Raw genomic sequence first — 24,034 nt, forward strand, 5'->3', positions numbered from 1 at the left:
AGCAGCCTTCAAATACTGCAGCTCACCTTGTACAGTAAGTCATTCTTTAAATAGCAAATATATCAAGTAATTGAATACATTTTTTTGTTAATTTCTTTTGGTAACATTAAATTGTGTCTCGTCTTTTCAGGTGCTCTGAGCTGTGTGCTGTGTGTAGCAGATCTGGTCACTGTGTCTGGATATGAAGGAAGAGGAATTGGTGTTTCTTGTTCCTATACAGAAGGTTATCAATCTTATGAGAAGTACCTCTGTAAGAACGACTGCAAAGATGACGATGTCCTTATTACAACGGCAGAAAAAACGAAGAACAGATACTCTATCACTGATGACAAACAGAAACGAGTCTTCACAATGACGATTTCTGATCTGAGGAGCACAGATGTTGGGAGGTACTGGTGCGGGGTGTCCAGGACTGGGAAGGATATTTACACTGAAGTAAAGCTGGAAGTTGTACAAGGTAGGTGCTGCATTTGCACATTGTTAAATAAAGACTTAGCTAGACATTTTAGCTTAAAATGAATGCTTTCAATATGTTATGTTATTATTATATTATATTGTGTTATTATATTAACAATAATTCAGACATAATTCAACGCCTTTGTACTTTAGACATTTTCCTGTAGTGATATTTTTTTTTTTTACTTTTACTTTCTTCTTACTGGCAGACAGCTGCTGTGACCATAACACCACAGTCCAAAGTTACGAGGAGGACTCAGTGTCCTTGAGTTGTCCGTATAAGTCTGAGGACGAGAACAACAGGAAGTACATCTGCAGAGGGAAGCAGCCCTCCACATGTCTGCAGCAGGCTCTGATCACCTCTGACAACAACATAAATGGAACGTTCACACTTACTGATGACAAGGCGACGAGGAAATTCACAGTGAAGATTACCAGTTTGACCCGAAGGGATTCTGGGTCGTACCTTTGTGGTGTCCAAAGAAACAATGGCCTGGATGTTTTCTCTGCTGTTGAGCTGGAAGTTAAAGGTCAGAGGTCATAGGTCTTCCCTCTATGATAGAACTGTAAACTGTTAACATCAATAGCACCTTGATTTTGGCTAAAGATCATTTTGCTCTACTGTCTTTCTGTTTTTCAGAGTGGTGCTGTGTGAACTCAAGTGAACTGAGCGGCACCGTGGGACGTCCAATAACCTTGAAGTGTCCCTATCCACCACGACACAGAGACAACAGGAAGTTCCTCTGTAAGGGAGACCACCACAAAAACTGTGCAGACATTGTGACGAGTCAAAGCAGGTTCTCACTGCAAGATGATATTTCTTCAAGCTCTTTCTTGGTGAGGATCACAGAGCTGAAAGCAGAGGATGCTGGGACATACTGGTGTGGTTCAGACTCTCAGTGGAGTGCTGGAAACTACGTCAAGATTCAGCTGTCACTAGGTAAGATTATGGCAACACTATAAGGCATTTATTTAAAGTTAAAACTATTTTTGTTCATTTTTGCTGGCACAATAAATACATTTAATATAGAAAATCCTGTAAAAAAAGAGAGAGATTCAGAGTCTGTTTCTCTGACAGTTTTTCCACAGCAGACCAGCACTGTGGTTGAACCCAACGGATCAATAGTAACACCTACCCCTGGTAAACCTGTCAAAGGTGTGTGTGAGTGTGTGTGCTCTGTTTGAACACACACTGACTGTTCGTGCAAAGAGAACATGAAAATACCAATTTTGCTGCTACTTGTGTCTTTTTTGTGTTTCACACTGTGACAGGAGATATGTGAGTGTGCTGCTGATGTGTGTGAGCATGAACCTGTTTTTTTTTACCCAGAGACCACACTCTTCCTCTATGTGGGTGTCACGGTGGCAACTGTGCTGCTCTTGCTGACAATTTCGTTGGTCGTCATTTATAAATACAAGTGTCACAAGGTGCAAGGTATGTTTTACAAATGCATGCACAGAACCATGCAAGAATACACACATGCAACACGCACACACACACACACACACACACACACACACACACACACACACACACACACACACACGCATGCAAACAGCTTGTTCAATTATTTTTTATGTGTGTGTTTTAAGGAGCTGGCAACATGAACAGGAACAAACCCAAGCAAGCAGAAGCAGAAGAACAGATCAGTGTGGCAGATGTAAGGAAACGAAAGTCAGAAAATTGCTTGAGGACACATGAAATATATTTATATCTATGAGTTCACTCACGAGGCTGTAACGTTTATTTCAGTCCACATTACAAACTTGTCAGACAAAAAACGTACCTAGAATTTGTCATCAGTGTAATAAGCTAGGTTTGTTGTTTCGGAGGCACTTCAAAATCAAAAGAGTCTTAATAATCTGTCATGTGGTCTGCCTATAATGTTTCTCATTAAGATATAACTGGCTTGATGGAGCTGGTTGGGAAACGTGTAGGATCTAAAATAGAAAGGCTTCATTCTCTTGGAAGCATAAATCTGCTTGGAACATTAAGGATAATAGGCCCAAAGGATTTTGATCTCTTGGGCACAAGTTGAGAAATTGGCCTGATGATGTCAATAGAAGAATAATCAATAATCAAAATATTTATTTAGAAACATGACCATTTAAGTGGAAAACATATTGAGCAAAGTCCCAGGATGAGTCCTAATATGTTTTAACCTCGCATAACCATCCATCCATCTAGTCATCCATTATCATCTGCTTATCCGGTCCCGGGTCGCGGTGGCAGCTGGCTAAGCAAGGTGACCCAGGCGTCACTCTCCCCAGCAACGTTTTCCAGCACCTCCTGAGGGATTCTGAGGTCTTCTTAGGCAAGACATGATATATATATATATATATATATATGTATAGGGAACTCTTGGTCTGCCCCAGGGTCTCCTCCCATTTGGACTTGCCCGGGAACCCTCCAAAGGGAGGCGCCCAGGAGGCATCCTATGATCCATTTTACCCTCACTCGTGAACAAGACCCAGAGATACCTAACCTCCACTTGAAGCAGAGACTCTTCCACAATGGAGGCTTAGAATACTGTTCATTCAGATAGACCTTGCATACCCTTCAGATAAAATGTACTGAAAAAGTTTGTCAGATACCTGCCAATTTACTGTACTTGCTAGTTTAAGTGCACTGAACTCTAAAAACCAAACCAGAGTTCTCATCTTTGTAACGCCCTCCTCTCATCTCTTTGTTTTCCTTCATTCTTTATTAGATTTATGAGAATCAGGATGTTGTAGCATGCTCACAGCAGAGGACCTCCAAGCAGCACAGCGACCATCACAGGTATGATGATGCAGGTGAAGACCAACAAAACTCTGTGTACCAAAACTTCTCGTCAACAGAAGATATCTACTGTAATCAAAAGTACATTAAAGCCAAGAGATGAACAGCTTGCAAATTTGTAATCAAAATTTGGACTTTCTGAGGAAAATATCCTGTTTTTAGAGACTAACACGTGTTTCTGTATCATTGTTGCCCAAACTGTCCTGTTTGACTGAAAACTACAGTAATACTGTACAGATATATTCATTACTCATATTCAGTGTCCTTACTAACATTTGAAGTGTGCTTACACTCATTATTATTGCTTTCATTCATAAAAAAAAGACTTCTACTGTAATCAAATGTACTTTAAAGCCAAGAGATGAACAGCTTGCAAATCTGTAATCAAACTTTGGACATTTTGGTAAGAAGATCCTGTCTTTATTGTCTACATTTAAAGCAACCAATACACATTCCTATATCAGTGTTGCCCAAACTTTCCTGTTTGACTGACAACTAGATTATTGTACAGTTATCCACTACTGATATTCACTGCCTTTACTAACATTTCAAGTTTTGCGCTTACCCTCATTATTATTGCTTTTCATAATTGAACAGAAACTGTAAATAACCATTTCAGCAGATATAACCCAACTGTAAGCTACCTATATGTGTATTTTGTAACAATAAATGAATACAATCAAGGAAAGCCTGTTCTTACAGATCATAGTCTTTATTTAATTAAGCAATATCACATGAGCCAAACAAGCCATTTAAGCAGCTGTTTGCGTGTAATTCCTTCTATTTCCAGAGATAAACAATCTCCTGTTTAAAGCTACACTTCTTGGCTCCAAAAAGAAACAGTGTCGAACCTTAATAAGTTTTGTTCTTAGCATCTCTCAAAGAGTGTGATGATTTCAAGTTAATAAAGCTGCTGATCTAATTATACATTGTTGTAGGTTGTGGTAACACACACTATAAGGTGCGAATTTCCCAGCATGCAAATGCATGTTTGACATTCACACATTCCACTGGTGCAAAGATGTTTTTTTTTCTCCTATCACTTCTAGAATGTTGAAGATGAAGAAATGATGCATGGTGGAGTTGTAAGAAATGTCAAAACACCCACAGTGGACTGAGCAACAATGTTCATAACACTCCATGGTGATCTGCCTGATATATTTTGACATCAAGGACATACATAATCGCACAAACAGAGTGTTGCATGTCTGATGCCACCTATGCTCTCTGTCCACACAGTCCAAATGATGTCTGGAGGTAAGCAACAGTATAGATTCAGGCCCCATGATGTATTGCAGTACAATTCCTAGACTTGAGGCTGAGTTTGTAGATCACAGTGAGGTCAAGGGATCTAAAAGAGCAGAATTATTTGATATAAATAAATTATTTTAAATTGTGACGTGTTGTTTTGGTGTTCCCGGGATGCTGCCCTTGACTGCTGAACCATACTGACAACTGGTCTACTGAGATAAATGCTTTACGACAACAGATTATTTAAGTCTACTATAAGAAAATGATAAAACTATATATTAATAAGATAACATCAGTAGCGCAAACACACATGTTGGCTGCTATAATAAAAGTTTGAATGGTGTGCTTTCTGTTCTTTTACAAGTAGGCCTAAGTCTGGTTGGACCCCAGGAGCCTTTGTTATTATATTTAATATCTAAACAGTTGGTACATTTGTTTAGTGACTGAACTTGTAAATTACAAGTTCAGTCACTAAATGAGCTGATGGAGATTGTATTACAACTTGTAATACTATCAGCTCTTTGATTAACAGTCACATGATCTAGCTGCTGCCTGAGCTGCTCCTGCCACCATGTGTAACCAGGTTACTCCAAACAAACATACAGCCTGATCTACGCCAGGACTGTGAACTCTGCATCACTGAAGCTACTTTAAATTTTAAGCTGAGGGTTTAAGTTTTTTATCTTGCCAGTTTTTATCTGGTCAGAAAATGAGCTCAGATGTTTTGGTGTCACGGCCTCACTTTGACAGCAGAGCTGTGGCTCAGGGGGTCCCAGAGACAGAGCCTCATGTGCGGCCAGAAGTCCCGCAGCCGGCCTCGGGCTCAGCCACAGCGGGGTACCGCACCGCTAAATACACACCGGCAGAATGGTTCTCCAACTACCACACCATCCTTCAGCAGGCCGGCACCGACCGCCGCGAAGCCAACAGCATCCAACGAGAGTCCAAGAGTCTGTACCAGGACGCCGAGACAGCCACGCTGAAGACACAGGCTGAGGGAACTCGTCTTCTGGGGGAGAGACTACAGGATATCCACTGCTCGAGGTCTGAGCTGCAGCGGCACATCGCGCAGCTGCTGACCGACACGCACGCGCTGCTGGCGCAGAAGACGAAGCTGGAGAAGGCGCTGGACGCTACCGAGACTCCGTACGCCATCGCCACCGATAACCTGAACTGTAGAGCCAGAAGACCGGGACCGGACCTGGTGAGAGACTCCGTGGAGGAGGAGCTGCTGAAGGTGCTCACTGGCTACATAATAAATATATTCAGTGAAACTGTGAATGAAAGAGAGACAGAGCATCTAAAAGCATCACTTTCTTTGCATGAAAAAAAATTACAAGCATGAACACATAGCCGACTTGACATTAGGGCCAATATTGGATATAAATCCCAAATTTGGGCAAAAATATTATATAAAAATGTATTTTTAATTATTTTTAAATATTATAAATTTATATTTTTTCTATCCAAAATTATCATGGCAAATATGGGAGTATGACTAAAAAAAGTCATCCTTGTTGTAAGTTAATAGTAATAATTGTAAACAATGTCTTATTGATAATAGTTTAATTGATATTTTGGGAATAAACATGTTTACTTATTATTGAGAAATTAAAATAATAAACCTGCAACTTATTATTATTATATGTTTGTTAGATCAGTTGATCAAGTGAAATGATAATTTTACAAACTTGATAATGGATTAACTATTTGGTTACTCCAGCTTCTAAAATATGAGAATTCTCTTAAATTCTATTCAACTGAATATGTTTAGCTCTTGCACTGACAGTGTTCAAAATTTGTCATATGGTAATCTGACATTGTCCTTTTGTCCTGATGTTTAATTGATCGAATCTTGACCGATTATTCAAGAAAACAACCTGCCGATATATCAATGGTAACTCAATTTAGATGGTAACACAATTGTTCTGGTTCACAACTTTTCTCAGGATCATGTTTCACCATTTGTGAATTCAGTGTAACAGTAACACCAGGAGAGGGCGCACCCAGACTTACAATTACATCAAGCTTGTCTTTCGTAGGAAGTGCATTTGATCAGGAGCGTCCAGGCTCTTCTTAAGAGAACTACAGCTCAGGTCGTCAGTCAGATCAAGTAAGTGTCCAAACATTGTGACATCCAAACCCACTCATAGACTATCCTCTTTTGTCTCCAGAGAAATTAAAAATGATCCTTTATTGTTTCTTTGTGTGTGTCAGGATGAACAGAGAGGCCAAGCAGACATTAGAGTTGGACTGGTCTGATAAATACCAGGCCTACAACTTTGATGATCACAGCGGAAGATACAGTAACATGAGCCCAGATACACGGCACCACCCCAGCTCAGCCACCATGCAGGACCAGTGAGTCTACGCGTGTGTGACGTCTTTTATAAAACTTAGAAATAAATTAAATAAATCCACAGTTATGGAAAATGTGAAAGTGTACATAACTTTCATACAATTTGTCCTCTGGTCTCCTCAGGGTGTGTAACAGTATAGCATGGACCAAGTTTACTGAGGACAACCTGACCAAGGCCTTACAGGAAGAACACGCCACCAGCAGTCTCAGGTGTTTATCTGCCAAAGAATCCAGTCAAAAGATGACATGGCTTTAAATTGATGCTTAAATTGATGCTGTCTATGTGTCAGGATGCTGGTGGAGCGAGTGCTGCAGGACACCACAGACGACCTGAGACATCAGTGCTCCTGCGTGGACCGAGCCTTCAGCCAGCGCTGCGTGGAGCTGATAGAGGCCAAGACCCAGCTGGAGATGAAGCTCGCACAGGTAGATAAACTCAAAGGAATTAGGGCTGGATTCACCTATGATTGATTATCTTTTGCGTGATCGTCTGTGTAGATCTTGGAGCAGATTGGGGCCCAGGAGAGGAACATTGTGGCTCTGCAGGAGGCCATCCACAACAAAGAGGCTCCGCTGAGAGTCGCACAGTCCAGACTTTACCTCCGCTCCCTTAGGCCCAACATGGAGCTCTGCAGAGATGAACCCCAGCTCAGGTACACACTCACATTACCAATTATTCTCACACTCACACACACACACACACACACACACACACACACACACACACACACACACACACACACAACTTGTCAATCCCTGTACTCTCTCTTCATCCTACGTGTAGTTTGGAGGGGGAGGTGCGGCAGATTGATGCTACCCTGGCATGTCTGCAGCAGCAGCTGAGTGAGGCCAGAGGCTCCCTGTCCCACCTGGAGGAGTCACGTGTTGCCGTTGAGAAGGACATAAACTGTAAAACCCACTCTCTGTTCATCGAGAGAGACAAGTGCATGACTCACCGTAAACGATACCCAAGCATCTCCTCACTGTTGGGATATTGAAGACCAGTGCTTGTGTGGACTTTGCTTTGTTTCCGCAGATTATTGTGTCTTTGTTGTGCTGTGTTTTGAGGATCAATTTTTATATCTAAAAAGATTTGTAGTTAAGAACATATTTAATAGTATTTGAATTCATCAACTGATTATACATAATACATACATACATTATTACATGCACATACATACATACATACATACATACTGAACATGCATGCACATACATACATAAATACATACATAAATATCTACATACATACATTTACATCTACATTTCTGCCAGGTGGCTCCACCCACTCCCAATTGACAGTATTGGGGGCAGGTGTGGGAAGCCACACACCTGGGGCTGATCTCTACATCAGTGGAGAACAAAGGACAATCGGAGTTCAGTTTTTGTGACACACTGAGAGGAGGAGGCTCTCAGTCTCTTCCTCCTGTGATATCCAGGACAAACTTTGTGTGGCATTTGGAACCGGTAGGTTGGCTAGTGGTCCAGCTAAGGTAGTGTTCTGAATTTTGTAGTTTCAGTGATAGGGCACCTGAAGGAGCTAGATTTTCTGTTTTGGTTTAAGACTTTGTGTGAGGGTAAATAAAAACCCCTTTCCTCCGTTATCCTGACTGTATTTGATTGCTGCACTTCCACTTTTTGCCTGTCCTCTGGCCAGTCCTGTTACAATACATACGTACATACATGCATTTGTAATTATAAACCCTGACCAAAACCACTGTCATGGCAGAACGTAAGCCACTGTGTAAATGTGTGAAATGTCTGGGGAAGAAACGAGTAAGCGATAATGTATAGCGAGCAGGTTGTTATCGTGGAATGGAACCCCGTACCAACCAACCTTATGTTACTCAGATTCAATAAAAACATTTCCACTGATGGTAAGGTAAGACAAGGTGAACGGGACCACAGAAATCAGTGCAGCACCTGATTGAGGTTTTCTGTCTCGTCTAGTCTTTTTCTTTTCCATTCACCATCTTTAAACACAGCCGTATCAAGGACTGTGTTCTGTTTGTTTACGGTTTTGTCTCTTTTTCTTTTTTTTACCCCCTCTGAAGGCACCCCCGATTCAGCGGATTGTTTGATTACAGTTAGTCCTCTGGATTGTGTGATTAGAGCCGCATCCATAGCAACAGTCTGTTCTTCATAACGATGGTCTATTATTGAGAAATAATACACCTCGGAATGCCATAATTAACCAATTGGAATCAAGTATTTAACACAGCTGTGTAATAGGGCTGTCACTTCTCTGCAAAAATCCAGTGCGAACTACTTCAACGTGACATTGAATTTGTTCAAATTATATCGAACACTAACAGCAAAACGGCAAAAAGTATTCTGTTGTTGATTGTTACTTTTTACTACTATTTGCTGCTTATACAGAATGACTGTAAAAGCAATATCACACTCGAGGCCATGATGATATTCAGCACAACATCACTCACTTTCATGTGATATTGATATATATGATATATACTGTATATTGATATAGTGTATATCGTGATATTCTTGACAGTCACCGCAGTTGACTGTGATGTTGTGTGAATATTCCCTTTATTTATTGCAAAAGACAATATTATTTTTTCAAGAAAGACTATGATATGTAAAAACATGCTTTTTTCTTGTTTGTTTGTTGTTGTTTTTTTTTTACTAAAAATATGTAATACATGTACATGCAGTAACTTACAGTTGGGTTATATCTGATGAAATGGTTTTTCAACAGTTTCTTACAAGAAGTCTTTTTTTTTAATGAATAAAAGCAATAATGAGTGTAAGCACAAAACGTCAAATGTTAGTAAGGGCACTGAATATGAGTAATGAATATATCTGTACAGTAGTACTGTAGTTTTCAGTCAAACAGGACAGTTTGGCCAACACTGATACAGAAACACGTGTTAGTCTCAGTAAATGAAGAAAATAAAAACAGGATATTTTCCTCAGAAAGTCCAAAGTCTCATTACAGATTTGCAAGCTGTTCATCTCTTGGCTTTAGCACATTAAAGCTAAGAGATTTGATTACAGTAGATATCTTCTGTTGTGGAGAAGTTTTGGTACACAGAGTTTTGTTGGTCTTCACCTGCATCGTCATACTGGTGACGGTCGCTGTGCTGTTTGGAGGTCCTCTGCTGTAAGCACGCTACAACATCCTGATTCTCATAAATCTAATAAAGAATGAAGGAAAACAAAGAGATGAGAGGAGTGTATTGTACAGATGAGAACTCATGTTACGCACAACTTTAAATCACATCCATCCATCATCTATATTGCTTATCCTGTTCAGGGTCACAGGGAGGCTGGAGCTAATCCCAGCTGTCATTGGGTGAGAGTTGGGGTTACACCTGGACTGATTACCAGTCAATCACAGTGCCAACACAGAGACAGACAACCTTCACACTCACATTCACACCTACAGGCAATTTAGAGTCACTGATTAACCTAACAAGCATGTCTTTGGACTATGAGAGGAAGCATCCTTTTTTTCCCCCTAATTTTTAACACGGACTGAAATGAATATTGCAGCCTCTTCAGTTCACTCATAGATATACCATCATCAATCAATGTATTACTATTTCTAAATCTCCAAATTATAATAAAAGTCATCTCTGGACACCAATAAAGCAGAGCTAGACCATACTTCTGAGAACCAGACTCGTTGGTGAGCAGCCGTCTGCATCGACTGACTGGGATGTGTGGGGATGGGATGGAAGGGGAGGCAGAAAGAGTTTCATGTGTCCTCTAGCAAGTGTTTTGTTTCCTTACATCTTCTAAACTGATCTGTTCCTCTGCTTCTGCTTTCTTGGGTTTGTTCCTGTTGACTCCAGCTCCTTGAAACACACAGATCAAATTATTTAAACAAGCTGTTTGCATGCATATGTATGTGTGTGTGTGTGTGTGTTAGTGCATGGTTCTGTGCATGCATTTATAAAACATACCTTGCACCTTGCAACACTTGTATTTATAAATTACGACCAACGAAATTGTCAGCAAGAGCAGCACAGTTGCCACCGTGACACCCACATAGAGGAAGAGTGTGGTATCTGGGTAAAAAAAACAGGTTCATGCTCACACGCATCAGCAGCAGACTCACATATCTCCTGTCACAATGTGAAACACAAAAAAGACACAAGTAGCAGCAAAATTGGTATTTTCATGTTCTCTTTGCATAAACAGTCAGTGTGTGTTCAAACAGAGCACACACACTCACACACACCTTTGACAGGTTTACCAGGGGTAGGTGTTAGTATTGATCGGCTGGGTTCCACCACAGTGCTGGTCTGCTGTGGAAAAACTGTCAGAGAAACAGACTCTGAATCTCTCTCTTTTTTACAGGATTTTCTATATTAAATGTATTTATTGTGCCAGCAAAAATGAACAAAAATAGTTTTAACTTTAAATAAATGCCTTATAGTGTTGCCATAATCTTACCTAGTGACAGCTGAATCTTGACGTAGTTTCCAGCACTCCACTGAGAGTCTGAACCACACCAGTATGTCCCAGCATCCTCTGCTTTCAGCTCTGTGATCCTCACCAAGAAAGAGCTTGAAGAAATATCATCTTGCAGTGAGAACCTGCTTTGACTCGTCACAATGTCTGCACAGTTTTTGCGGTGGTCTCCCTTACAGAGGAACTTCCTGTTGTCTCTGTGTTGTGGTGGATAGGGACACTGCAAGGTTACTGGACGTCCCACGGTGCCGCTCAGTTCACTTGAGTTCACACAGCACCACTCTGAAAAACAGAAAGACAGTAGAGCAAAATGATCTTTAGCCAAAATCAAGGTGCTATTGATGTTAACAGTTTACAGTTCTATCATAGAGGGAAGACCTATGACCTCTGACCTTTAACTTCCAGCTCAACAGCAGAGAAAACATCCAGGCCATTGTTTCTTTGGACACCACAAAGGTACGACCCAGAATCCCTTCGGGTCAAACTGGTAATCTTCACTGTGAATTTCCTCGTCGCCTTGTCATCAGTAAGTGTGAACTTTCCATTTATGTTGTTGTCAGAGGTGATCAGAGCCTGCTGCAGACATGTGGAGGGCTGCTTCCCTCTGCAGATGTACTTCCTGTTGTTCTCGTCCTCAGACTCATACAGACAACTCAAGGACACTGAGTCCTCCTCGTAACTTTGGACTGTGGTGGTTTGGTCACAGCAGCTGTCTGTCAGTGAAATAAGTACCAGACACGGTCACAAGCACTGACACAGGTGTGGAATTTAAAATGTTCGAGTTTTTGTTTATAATTTAATTACACAAATTAATGGGTATAATTTTGCTCATCCAAAGTATAGATACAGTTCTAACAATTGTGTGTCAGAAGTGTTAAAAATGAAATACATTTTCTTGAAAGTGGGTGTTTTTGCAACACAGAGTAGAAAAGGCTGTTTTCACACTAATACAGACACGCATATACACAAATATACATACATACAATGTATACATACATACAATGTATACATACATACACACATACCTACTTACCTAGGGTGTCATAATTGATGACCAGCTAACCTTTAAGGTTCATGTGGCCTCGATTGCTCTGTCTTGTCAATTCGTCCTGTACAACATCAGGAAGATCAGACCCTAGCTTTCAGAGCATGCAACACAACTGCTGGTACAGGCTCTCCTGATATCACGCATTGATTACTGCAAGTCCCTACTGGCAGGCCTTCCTGCATGCACATTCAAACCTCTGCAGATGATCCAGAACGCAGCAGCATGACTTGTCTTCAATCAACCCAGAACAGCATATATCCCTCCACCGCTCATATCCCTCCACTGGCTCCCAGCCGCCGATCGCATCAAATTCAAAACCCTGTTGCTCGCTTACAAAACAGCAACAAAAACGGCTCCTGCCTACCTGAACGCCTTCAACCAGGTCTACACTCCCTCCCGCCCACTACGCTCTGCCAATGAAAAGCGCCTGGTACTCCCATCACGACAGGGCACTAAGTCGTTAACTAGACTCTTCTCCTCAGTAGTCCCCAGGTGGTGGAAGGAACTTCCAAACTCCATTCGATCCGCAGAGTCCCTTTAACCTTTAGGAAGAAGCTAAAGACCCAGCTCTTTCATGAACACCTCTGCACTTAATGATATTGATGCTACTGATGATGACATTGAGGATGTAGTTTATGCTGACTAGGATTTTCATGATGATGATGACTATACTGATCTTGTTGATGTTGCCGATGATTATTTAATTTATTTTTATTTTTTAAACCGCCACGCCCTATACACTGCCTGTTGCAGCGTCTGCTAAATGAAATTGTAAGATTGTAACACTTAAACATACATACATTTATACATATGTACATACATAAATTTATACATACATACATACTGTTAAGATTCGCCAGTTCCTTGTGTTTTCCCTGTGTTTTTTCCCTCCCTTGTGTGTGTTGTGTCTGTCTTGTCCTTGTTTTCAGGCTGGGCGTGGTTGACCAACTTTCACTCCACTCTCACACCTGCAGTTTATTCTCATCCAGCCATTCTCCACCTGCTGCAGTACTTAAAGTCGAGCTGAAACGGCATTTCGAGAGTATCTAGCTTCCGTATCGTTACGTATTTCCGAGTGAAACAGGACTTGCAGGTGGGACATAACATTTTGATGGATTTGATTTGATCGTTGAGAAGTGGGCGTAGACAGACGTTCTCCACAGCGCAGTAGCTAGCTAACTGACCGAACGTTCTTGGTGCTCTGCGGCTAAATGTTGCTGATTGATTGGTTGAAATTGTTTGGTGCTAGCTTACGTAAGCACACAGGATTTTTTTTTTTTTTACAGGAAGAAAAAAATATCGGATTTTGATATAAGAATCCGAAGAAATTGATTTTCTGTATTTTTTTTTGCCTATATTGTCAAATATCGACCCGGCCGATGCAGATTCTGAGTGTTACTACGGACTCTGTAAACCTGTTTTTGACCTTTTTTTTCCCTCGCCGCAGATACCTGTTACACCAGCCTCAGTCCTTCCACGCCCAGCCTCACCTGTTCTCCGTCCTGACCCCAAGGAGATTTTTTTGTGCCACAGTTATTCTGCTGCTTGTAACCTAAGTTCTTATTAAACCGGATTACCTGTATTCTGCCTCCTGTGAGTGTGTCTGCTTTTGGGGATCCAGTTCTACTATTAAGCGTAATACATTTATACATAAATACATACATTTATACATACATTTATTGTCACGGTTACGAGTTAAACAAAAAGGTGAGGACCCAGATGCAGACTGAAATAATGGATTTAATAAACAAAAGGCAAAAATGCAAAACAAAATCTAAAATCCAACAAAAGACAAAAAGGAAAATCAAAAGGCAGAGCAAAAAACTTACAACAAAACCAGGAACAGGTAATCCAAGAGACACGAGGGGTCAGGGGAAGCACAAAGAATATCCAGGGACATAGACTAACTCCAGAGAAGGACGACACAGGATAGACGACATAGACTCACGCACGGTGGATGATACAGGATAGACGACAATGAACTGGCAACAAGGCAGGGGAGCACAAAGACTAAATAAACTTAGGAGGTGAGGCTAATCAGACACAGGTGAGACAATGAAGGGAGCAGGTGAATCAATAAGGGCAGGGCACATAATCAAACAGGTGGGAAAACACACAAAGGCAGGAAGTAAAGTAAGACAAAACATACATAGGGCAAGAACTACAAAATAAAACAGGAAACACTAAAAACCAAACTCAGGACTGTGATAGCAGAACTCAAGCAGAAAATCTCTAGACAATGAAACACAAATGAATTACATAACTAAACGAGACCAGAACACAATATATTAAATACAAAATTAAACAATAAACTCATGACATTTATACATACATACATTTATACATACATACATATACATACATACATACATACATACATACATACATACATACATACATACATACATACATTTATACATACATTTATAGATACATACATACATACATACATACATACATACATACATACATTCAAACATTTATACATACAAATATACATATACATACAAGCAAACATACATACATACATACATACATACATAAAGAACTAGCAGCTTTCTTACTAAAATGTTTCCTCGTTGGGTTTGGAAAAAGTCAAAATGTTGATTAAAAGGAAGTTACGATAAGTTGCATGTTTATAGGTGTCAAATTCATTATGATACCTGTATATTTCCCCCTTCTCTCCTAATGGCTGTACAAACAACTGCTACAGCTTATATTTATGTAATATTTTTCTTATTTGCTTACCTGTCTTTACTTCCAATTTTACTTCTGCTGCGATATCTTTCCCAAATGTGGACACCATACACCAGTATTGCCCAGCATCATTAACACTCAGATCAGAGATGGTCACTGAGAAGATACGTTTCATTTGGTCATCATAGATGGAGTATTTGGGCTTATTTGCTTCTTCCGTCTTAATCAGAACATCCTCATTTCTACAGTTATCCTTGCAAAGGTACTTTTCGTAAGACTCATAGTTGTCTTCATAGGGACAAGAAAAATTAACTGTTTTCCCTTCATATCCAAAGAAATGGGTCACATCTGCTGCTATCATCACACAACACAAAGCAACTGTGAAGAGAAAAGACAAAATCAACAAAATCAAAAACTTTTATGTTACAATACTTTTCTACCTATGCATAGAAAATGAATTATATTTGATAGATCATTTTTAGAGCTGTGTATTTTTAAAATCTTATCATGAGCACAAAAATGTGGATGTTTTACAGCTTTATATTGAAATACAATTTACATCTGATTAAAAAATAAATGTGTATCTTTTTTAAATCCATCAGAACTTACTGCAGAGGATGAGCAGCACACTCTCAGGGGTCCACGTCTTCATGACTGTGAGACAGTAGAGAAACTATAGCTTTTTTGAATGTCTGAACTGACTATCTGCAGTGTATACCAGGGGGAGAACATTAGGTGGAAGAATGTGACACCCACAACATGCGTCATCAAACATTATCTCTCAGTGTGGTATTAGATTCTTTACCACAGAGTTGCACAGTTTGGCCTCTGTTCAAGTAATTTGTCATGTAACAGCCTGGACAGGTTGCCAGTCAGTCACAGGGCTGACACATACAGACAAACAGTCACGCTCACATTCACACCTACAGGCAATTTAGAGTCACCAATGAACCTAACAAGCATGTCTTTGGACTGTGGGAGGAAGCTGGAGTACCTGGAGGGAACCCACGCATGCACGGGGAGAACATGCAAGCGTCACACAGTAAGGCCCCCTACGTCCTGGGATTCGAACCAGGAACCTTCTAGCTGTGAGACAACAGCGGGCCATCCACCCATGTATTATGATATATTATAATATAATATAACTTAAAGGGGACATTTTCAGGCATTTACTTTTGATGTTTAAGTACAGTTTCCTGTTTACTCTCACATGGGCTACTTTTACTTTAACAATTTTTTCCTGCTGAACTTTTACTTGTACCAAAGTATTCTGACAGTGTTTTAGTACCTTGAGTAAAGGATCTGAATACTTCCACCATGTACATAGATCAATAATCTTAATTTACTTCCAGGGTCAGAAGAGCTGGGTTTAAAGTTTGTGTCTCTCTGAAGTGGAGAGAACAGGGACATTTGTTCCTCTGAAAAATCAAACACTTTGAAAATACATTTTATTAATTATGAAAGTTTTTATCTATGTTTATTTGACAAGTCGTTTGGAGAGCAAGTTCAATTCTTAACCAATGAATTAAAGAATCTTTGAACCGAAAGTCTTATTTGTGCAGCAATATATCCACATTTAAAAAACAAATGTTTGTCTTTGTTTAAAAGACAACTTTTTATTCTGCCCAAAATATTGTTTAACAGTGTCAAGTTTGTATCTCTTATTCTTTTAGTATACTTAATAAACTAAAAATATTATTCAATTAATGAACACCAGAAACAATCCTCAGGAGAAAACTAGTGAAGACAGACAGTTTGGTGAACATCCAGATACAATTTCAGTTAGAAAGCTCTGTCAAAGATCAAATGTTATGAATAAATGTTTAAATAGTTCCTTAGTTTCGGTAACAGCTTGTATTTTGATACTTCACAACCTGCTCTTTGGCATTAGCCCTGCTCAGCATATCACACAGCTATTTTGATTCCCACATTTGTGCAGAAAGCAGCAGCTTTGAGTGTTTGCAGACAATAGTCCACCAGTTGATCCTGTCAGTAAAGATTTAAAGGGAATGTAACACCTGACACCAAAATAACAACGGATGTTTTCAGGGGTTATATCCTAGCATTAAAGGTGGGGCAAATTAAGATTAAAAAAAATTAGGGATACGCAAAATGACATATCAGCATCGGCAGATGTCATTTTTCTGCTGTTATTTTCCACCAATATAACAGCGCTTTAATTTAGCCTAAATGCTTGTTGAGTCCTGAAAAAAGCTTGACGTACTGCTACGACATCAACTCGGTGAGAGTGTGCGCGTGTACTGCCGGCACAACGCCTCTTTCGCCAAGCGTAAAGAAGGGTGCAAGATGTCTGGGGTATGGCAGCGTTTCGGAAACGGACAGCAAGGTTGATCAGCATCATCCAAGCCTGTCTTGTCATGAGTTTCTAGTTTAGTTCTGGTTGTCTTGTATTTTGGTGTTCAGTTATTATTTCTTGTTTTACCTTGTCACCTTGTCTATTGTCATGAGTTCTCATTGTTTAGTTTTGTATTTAGTTTATTCTGTGTTCTTGTCAATTTAGTATTTCACTTGTGTCTCTTTGGTTGGATCATTTCCTGTTTTACTTTGTCACCTTGGGGTGTGTCCGAAACCGCATACTATCATACTAATCATACTAACCGTGACGTCAAATTGAGTATGTCATGCGTTCCCATCTCATAGTATGCAATTTTGTGTATGCGAGAAATCCCCGGATGTATACTAGATCGGCTCGGATATTTGAGTATGAGACGGGAGCTCACTGGTTGTACTCAACCGCCCCAAAATGCATTGCAGCTATTCAGCTTCTACTATGGCGGAGATGGGCTGGAGATCAGACCGGACATACGTAAACGATTAAGTCACGTGATACGGAGAAGACAGCTCTGAGTGTGATGTGAACGGAATCCTAATAGTCAGATTAGTAGGCAGTATGCAGTACATACTGTTTGAGTATGTAGTAGGCAGGACGTTAGTATGCGGTTTCGGACACAGCCCTTGTCTCTCGTGTTGGTCCTCTTCCTGCCTTTGTGTTTCCCGCTTGTTTGATTATGTGCCCTGCCCTGATTGTTTTCACCTGGCCCTTCTTCTTCTTCTTCTTTGGTTTTTATTGGCGGTTGGCAACCGACTTAAGGTACATTACCGCCACCTACTGGACTGGAGTGTGGAGCAGTAGATTGGCAGAAAAATAAAACATAATAAGAAAAAAAATAATAATAAATAAAAAAATAAAAATATATATATATATATATATTTATTAACCAAAAAATAGAATATAAACAAAACAGAATAGAAACGAGGAAACTAAATCCTCTCCATCAACTTTGTTTCTTTTAAATATGTCATTAACTGAACGGTTATTCTGTTTAATTCTGTTCTGACTGAGTAGGCTCTCTATATTAAAACATACCTTGGCTTTCTCTGCTGCCGTTATCAGTGCCCTCCTTTCCTCCTCGTACGCTCTACACTCCAACAAAACATGTTTGACTGATTCAGACTGACCACAGTGGTCACAATTGCCGTTAGGGTGTTTACCTATTTTATGTAGTGTGTTGTTCAGTCCTGTGTGCCCTATCCTGAGTCGTGTGATGACTGCCTCTTCCCTCCGGCTCCTGCCCTTCCTTCGGACCACCCCAACTTGTTTTTGTATATTATAAAGGTGTCTTCCTGTATCTTGAAAGTCCCAGTATTCTTGCCATACTTTTCCAACATGTTTCCTAATTATTGATTTACCCTCTGCCCTACTTAACGGAATTTCTATGTCTACAGTGTGTGATTTAAGTGTTTGTTTGGCCAGAATATCTACCGCTTCATTTCCCTCTATTCCTACATGGGCAGGAACCCAAATAAAGCAGACAGTCAAACCCCTCTTGTGTATTCTGTATAGTGTATTATGTAATTTGATTATAAGATTTTGTCTGCATGATTTCATGGTTTTGATGCTTGTGAGTGCTGCCCAACTGTCTGATGCTATTACTGTATTCCTGTAGTTATTTCCTTCTATCCACTCCAAACCTAATTTGATAGCTAAAAGCTCAACTGCATACACTGATAACTGATCTGTGGTCCTTTTCTTAATGTGTATTTTGTATTGTGGAATGTATACTGCAGCTCCTGTTCGTCCAGTATCAGGGTCTTTTGACCCATCGGTGAAAATCATTGTGTTATCTGAGAAATGATTTTCCAGATAACTTTCAGCTGCCCTCCCGGGAGAGACTTGCTTATTCTTTTTCAGCTGTTGTTTTATTTCAAAATTTACTGATGGTTCTATAAATAACCAGGGGGGAGTATGTGAGTATGGGACTGTCGGACTGAATTGTATTTGAGCCAAACCTGCTTGCTCTGCTTTTATATTTCCTATCCAGCCAAAGCTTGTAAAATTAGAGTCATTATGCTCCCAGCATTCCTCCAGGATGGCTTTAGCTGGATGTGATGTATCATGCCCTTGAAGATTTACCCAATACGCTAAAAGAAGTTTAATTCTTCTGATCCTTAACGGTTGTTCACCCATTTCAACTTGAATGGCTGCTACTGGAGAGGATTTAAAAGCTCCACTGCATATCTCTGTGCCTGCTGCACATCCAGTTTCCTATGATGGCTTTCTGCTGCTGATAAATACCCTATACATCCATAATCTAATGTTGCTCTCATAATGGCCTGATATATATTCAGCAGTGATGTTCTGGTTGCTCCCCAGTCTCTACCTGACAGGCATCTTAAAAGATTGTTCACCATTTTTTTTCTTACTGTTTCTAAATGATGCCTCCACGTCAGCTTTTCATCCATCCACATTCCTAGCAACCTTATGACCCTAACCTGCTCAATTGTTTGCCCATATAATGTCAGGGAAATATCTTTGTGTCGTCTAGAAAAACATATGCCTTGTGTTTTTGTAACTGAAAGTTTAAAGCCCCATTCATTTGCCCACTGCTCCACCTTCACAATTTCTGCCTGCAGTTTCTTCTGTATATATTCCTTATTCCTCCCTCTTATCCATAAAGCTCCATCGTCAGCATACAGTGACTTCCCTATGCCTCTCTCAACATTCTCAAAAATATCATTAATCATAATGTTAAACAGAACCGGACTGCAGACACTTCCCTGAGGTGTTCCATTCTCCACCTGATAACTTTTTGAATACTCTGTACCCACTCTGACTTCTATTGTTCTCCCATACAAGAAATCTGATACCCAATTGAATAATTTCCCACTTACCCCTAACTTATGAAGTTTGATAAGGAGTCCCTCTTTCCACAACATATCGTATGCTTTTTCAACGTCAAATAATACAGCTATCACAATTTCTCTGTTGGTCTGTGCTTTCCTTATTTCTGTTTCTAGACATAACACACTATCCATCGTCCCTCTTCCCTTACGAAATCCACTTTGATATATTGAAAAAAGTTTTTTTCTCTCTAGAAAGTGCATTAATCTCTGTTACCATCCGCTCCATCGTTTTTCCTAACTGTGACGTAAGTGCAATGGGTCTATAGCTAGAGGGATTGGATGAATCTTTACCTGGTTTCAATAAGGGTATTATGATTGATTCTTTCCATGTTGACGGGAGTTTACCTGTGTCCCATATCTTATTAAATAGTCTTAATACTGCTTCAAGTGCATTGTCTGTCAAGTGAGCCAACATACTGTAGCATACACCATCTTTCCCTGGTGACGTTTGTCTTGCCTTTAAAATTGCTCTCCTCAGTTCGAATCGAGTGAATGGCAGATCTAGGTCTTCACCTGATGATGTCCTTCTTTCTGTAACCCCTTCATTTTGTGCGAGGGTATTGTCTCTACACTGCTTGACTTTTCCCGATAAATTTTCTGAGCTATGAACCTTCACAAACGTCTTTGCTAGGAGCTCTGCCTTTTCTACAGTACTTATTGCTGTAATGTTACTACTATGCATCACTGGAATCTCAAAGTTCCTCTTAATGCCATTCATTTTCCTTATCATTCCCCATACATCTGCTAATTGCGTTTCTCTCCCAATTCTATTGCAGTATTTCGTCCAGTATGTTCGTTTTGCTGATCTTATTATTTTCCGAACTAATGCTTGGGCTCTCTTGTACTGAATCAATGTTTCTAATGTATAGTGAGCTTTCAGCTGTCTAAACGTTCTGTTTCTCATTTTTATTGCTTTACTACAATTATCATCCCACCATGGCACACTCTTTCTTCGTTTGTTTCCTCTACTCTTTGGAATGGTTTCTTCTGCTGTCTGTATCAATGCTGCTATCAATTTCCTGTTCATTTCTTCTACATTTGCCACATTCTCTTCCATTAGTTTTACACAGCTAATTTCACTTAATGATTGGAATGCCACCCAGTCTGCTTCATCCAGCTTCCACCTTGGTGTTCTTACTCCCTCCTCTTGATATATCTCAATTCCAATTTTGGTCATTATTGGATAATGATCACTGCCTATTGTTGACCGGTTTAACACTTCCCAAGTACTTACACCTGCAATTAAAGCAGATGTGAGTGTCAGATCAATTACACTTTCTGTGTTCTGTGAGCTATTATACCTTGTGCCCTTTCCATCATTGATACACACCAAACTCATATCATCCATAAACTCCTCTATTACTGATCCATTTACATCTGAATTCTTGCTCCCCCATAATGTGCTGTGAGCATTACTACTTTCCCTTCAATCAGCCCACTTGCACTACTTTCCCTTCAATCAGCCCACTTGCATTATTCAGTATATCAATGCTCAGTCTATTACATGGGTTATAGTAATTGACTATTGTTATATTACTTTTTCCTGTCCAGATTTTGATTACAATGGATTCTTGTTCTTTTCCTATTTTGACTAATTTGTAACTCAGCCCATTCCTCACAAATGTTGCCACTCCTCCACCTTTCCCAGTTTCCCTATCATTTCTTATTGCTGTGTAACCATATATAACAAAGTCCCATTGTGGTTTTAACCATGTCTCTTGTACACATATTACATGAGGTTTATCTGATAAGTTTGATATAATTTTTTTAAATTCCTGTCCGTTAGAGATAAGACTCCGAGCATTCCACTGCAATATAATTAAGACCATGAAGATCCACCAGTCCATGATTGAGAGTTAGACATTTCTCCAGCTAACATTTCCTCTACTGCTTCCCAGCTTGTCCCCTTAAGTCCAAGATATTTCTCAGCTGCTCTTACAATAATCTTAATCTTTTCCGTTTTCCTGCTCGCTTGTGCTTGTGCTGAACAATTGACCGCCTCAACCATAAACATCACAAAATCATTCTTGCCTACGATCAGCGTATCCTCCTTTATATCCAGTTTAGTACATCCTTCACAAGGTCTGCTGTTACTTTCTACTCCCATTGGTTTAACGGCCCCTGGCTGCACCACCTTTACTTTCTTCAGTGCCTCTGCATATGAAATCCCCTGGGAGATTTTGACCCTCTGTACCTCAGCCGCTTTCTTGCTTACTTCACACCCTCGATAAGCAGAAGTATGCTCTCCTCCATAGTTGCCACACTTAAGCTTAGTTCCTTCTTTACATTTACCATACTCATGTTCCCCTGCACATCTACCGCATCTTTGCTTGCCTCTGCATATTGCCGCTACATGACCATACTTTTGACACTTGAAGCATCGCAGTGGAGGAGGAATATATGGCCTCACCTCATAGCTCATATATCCTATGTACATTTTACTTGGTAGTCTGGGCTCATCAAATTTGATAATTACAGACAAGCTATCGCATTTTTCTCCATTTCTGGTCGTTTTCAACTGTCTGGCTTCCAACACTTTTGACCCCTTCACGTTATCTTTGATCTGATCTGTGGATACTACTAAAGGTACTCCTGAAATGACTCCTCTAGTCAATTTCCTGTCTTCAGGTACTGAGCACTGCACATTTTTACCGTTGATCTTGTTCAATCTTATAGCCTTACCTTGTTGTGCACTATCCCTACAGAAGATCAGCAGTGATCCATTACGCAACACTTTAGCATTCTTAATTTCTCCTATCAGCTTGTGTATTGCTTTCGTCAACTGAATCGGGTTCCACTCACCGAAAGACGCACCGTCCTGAGAGAGTTTGATGTTAACTTTATATTCCTCACTCCGCTTTGCTGTTGATGTTACACTTCCTTCACTGTCCGCTTCTTCAATATTGTCACTACCATTTTGTTGACTCCTTTTTTTTCGTTTTCTCTGGCTTTTCCCCATCAAACTCCAACCATCATCCTCCCCGCCAGCCACTTCAATTCCTCCCATCTCACTTCCTGATCCGTCACTTCCTTCTGCCATCTCCTGCCCATTCACAATCCAGCTGTTGCCAACCGCCTTCCCAGGACCAGTTACCGCGTGCAGGGACTTCACCTGGCCCTTGATTGTCTCACCTGTGTCTGATTAGCCTCACCTCCTAAGTTTATTTAGTCTCTGTGCTTTTTGCCTCTGTGCTGGTTCATTGTCTTTGTCGTGTTACCTGTGAAACTGTCGTGTTACCTGTGATTCTGGATTTACCCGTTTCCTCGTCGCTCCCATGTGTTTCTGTTTATTCCCTTTGGATTATTCTTTTACTTGGACAGTAAGACTTTTGTTCTACAATTTGGTTTTCTGTTTTGTCTTTTGTTTGATTTTAGATTTTTTTTTTGCACTTTTTGCCTCAGTTTATTAAACTCCTTACCATTGTCTGCACCTGGGTCCTTTACCTTTTTATTTTACCCAAAACGTGACATGTCTAAGTTTTATGAGTATTAGTTTTTTTTGAAAGAAAAAAATAAATATGGCATTTTTTACATAACCTAAGTTTAAGTACTTCTTATTGCCCATTGAATGTGTATATTTTAAAAAGCGCTGTATGATGTTATTTCTGCATCTGCCAGTGGGCCACTACAGTAAGAGTAGGCATGATATCGATTCCACTGCAGGGCGGACTTGATGTTCTCTGCAATTAGGTGGAAAACACATGTGCCTAATATATCGGTATTGAAATCGGCAAAAAGGGTTGGAAAATATCGGCATATCAGATATCAGCAAAAAATCCAATATTGTGCATCCCTA

The 24,034-nt window shown here is 40.1% G+C and overlaps 3 protein-coding genes across 5 annotated transcripts; 2 read left to right on the forward strand and 1 right to left on the reverse strand.

The window, feature by feature from the left end:
* The first annotated feature begins 260 nt into the window (after window positions 1-260).
* Window positions 261-3,903, forward strand: LOC138594517 (polymeric immunoglobulin receptor-like). 3 transcript variants are annotated; one of them, XM_069665637.1, is made up of 7 exons: window positions 261-457; window positions 666-986; window positions 1,097-1,396; window positions 1,535-1,612; window positions 1,787-1,891; window positions 2,050-2,117; window positions 3,168-3,903. In XM_069665637.1, exons 1-7 carry the CDS (start codon window positions 352-354, stop codon window positions 3,339-3,341), a joined length of 1,152 nt encoding a protein of 383 aa, XP_069521738.1. In that variant the 5' UTR covers window positions 261-351; the 3' UTR covers window positions 3,342-3,903. The 3 variants fall into 3 exon arrangements, with proteins under 3 accessions (XP_069521738.1, XP_069521739.1, XP_069521740.1); XM_069665638.1 differs by lacking the exon at window positions 1,535-1,612; XM_069665639.1 differs by lacking the exon at window positions 2,050-2,117 and having other exon boundaries at window positions 3,168-3,216.
* A 1,295-nt stretch (window positions 3,904-5,198) lies between these two features.
* Window positions 5,199-8,407, forward strand: tekt4 (tektin 4). The gene is made up of 7 exons (XM_069665636.1): window positions 5,199-5,726; window positions 6,532-6,602; window positions 6,707-6,850; window positions 6,972-7,058; window positions 7,139-7,274; window positions 7,347-7,501; window positions 7,633-8,407. Exons 1-7 carry the CDS (start codon window positions 5,199-5,201, stop codon window positions 7,844-7,846), a joined length of 1,335 nt encoding a protein of 444 aa, XP_069521737.1. The 3' UTR covers window positions 7,847-8,407.
* Window positions 8,408-9,538: 1,131 nt separating this feature from the next.
* On the reverse strand, window positions 9,539-15,720 carry LOC138594515 (polymeric immunoglobulin receptor-like). The gene is made up of 8 exons (XM_069665634.1): window positions 15,643-15,720; window positions 15,085-15,411; window positions 11,681-12,001; window positions 11,271-11,570; window positions 11,056-11,133; window positions 10,778-10,882; window positions 10,605-10,669; window positions 9,539-10,006 (listed from the first exon to the last, which is right to left on the reverse strand). The coding sequence occupies exons 1-8, from the start codon at window positions 15,683-15,685 to the stop codon at window positions 9,848-9,850; spliced, it is 1,398 nt and encodes a 465-aa protein (XP_069521735.1). The 5' UTR covers window positions 15,686-15,720; the 3' UTR covers window positions 9,539-9,847.
* Between the last annotated feature and the right edge of the window lie 8,314 nt (window positions 15,721-24,034).

This window comes from Semicossyphus pulcher, unplaced genomic scaffold (assembly GCF_022749685.1).
Source record: "Semicossyphus pulcher isolate SPU_LCO1_2020_fin unplaced genomic scaffold, fSemPul1.0.p SCAF_17, whole genome shotgun sequence".
Classification (NCBI taxonomy): domain Eukaryota; kingdom Metazoa; phylum Chordata; class Actinopteri; order Labriformes; family Labridae; genus Semicossyphus; species Semicossyphus pulcher.

Coding starts and splice junctions, on each gene's coding strand:
- LOC138594515 (XM_069665634.1), bottom strand. CDS start 15,685: ATGAAGACGTGGACCCCTGAGAGTGTGCTGCTCATCCTCTGCA. Junction 11,134..11,270: donor CAAGATTCAGCTGTCACTAG/GTAAGATTATGG, acceptor TTTCTCTGACAG/TTTTTCCACAGCAGACCAGC. Junction 10,670..10,777: donor CAAGTGTTGCAAGGTGCAAG/GTATGTTTTATA, acceptor GTGTGTTTCAAG/GAGCTGGAGTCAACAGGAAC.
- LOC138594517 (XM_069665637.1), top strand. CDS start 352: ATGACGATTTCTGATCTGAGGAGCACAGATGTTGGGAGGTACTGGTGC. Junction 987..1,096: donor TGTTGAGCTGGAAGTTAAAG/GTCAGAGGTCAT, acceptor TCTGTTTTTCAG/AGTGGTGCTGTGTGAACTCA. Junction 1,892..2,049: donor CAAGTGTCACAAGGTGCAAG/GTATGTTTTACA, acceptor GTGTGTTTTAAG/GAGCTGGCAACATGAACAGG.
- tekt4 (XM_069665636.1), top strand. CDS start 5,199: ATGAGCTCAGATGTTTTGGTGTCACGGCCTCACTTTGACAGCAGAGCT. Junction 6,851..6,971: donor TCAGCCACCATGCAGGACCA/GTGAGTCTACGC, acceptor TGGTCTCCTCAG/GGTGTGTAACAGTATAGCAT. Junction 7,275..7,346: donor TGGAGATGAAGCTCGCACAG/GTAGATAAACTC, acceptor TCGTCTGTGTAG/ATCTTGGAGCAGATTGGGGC.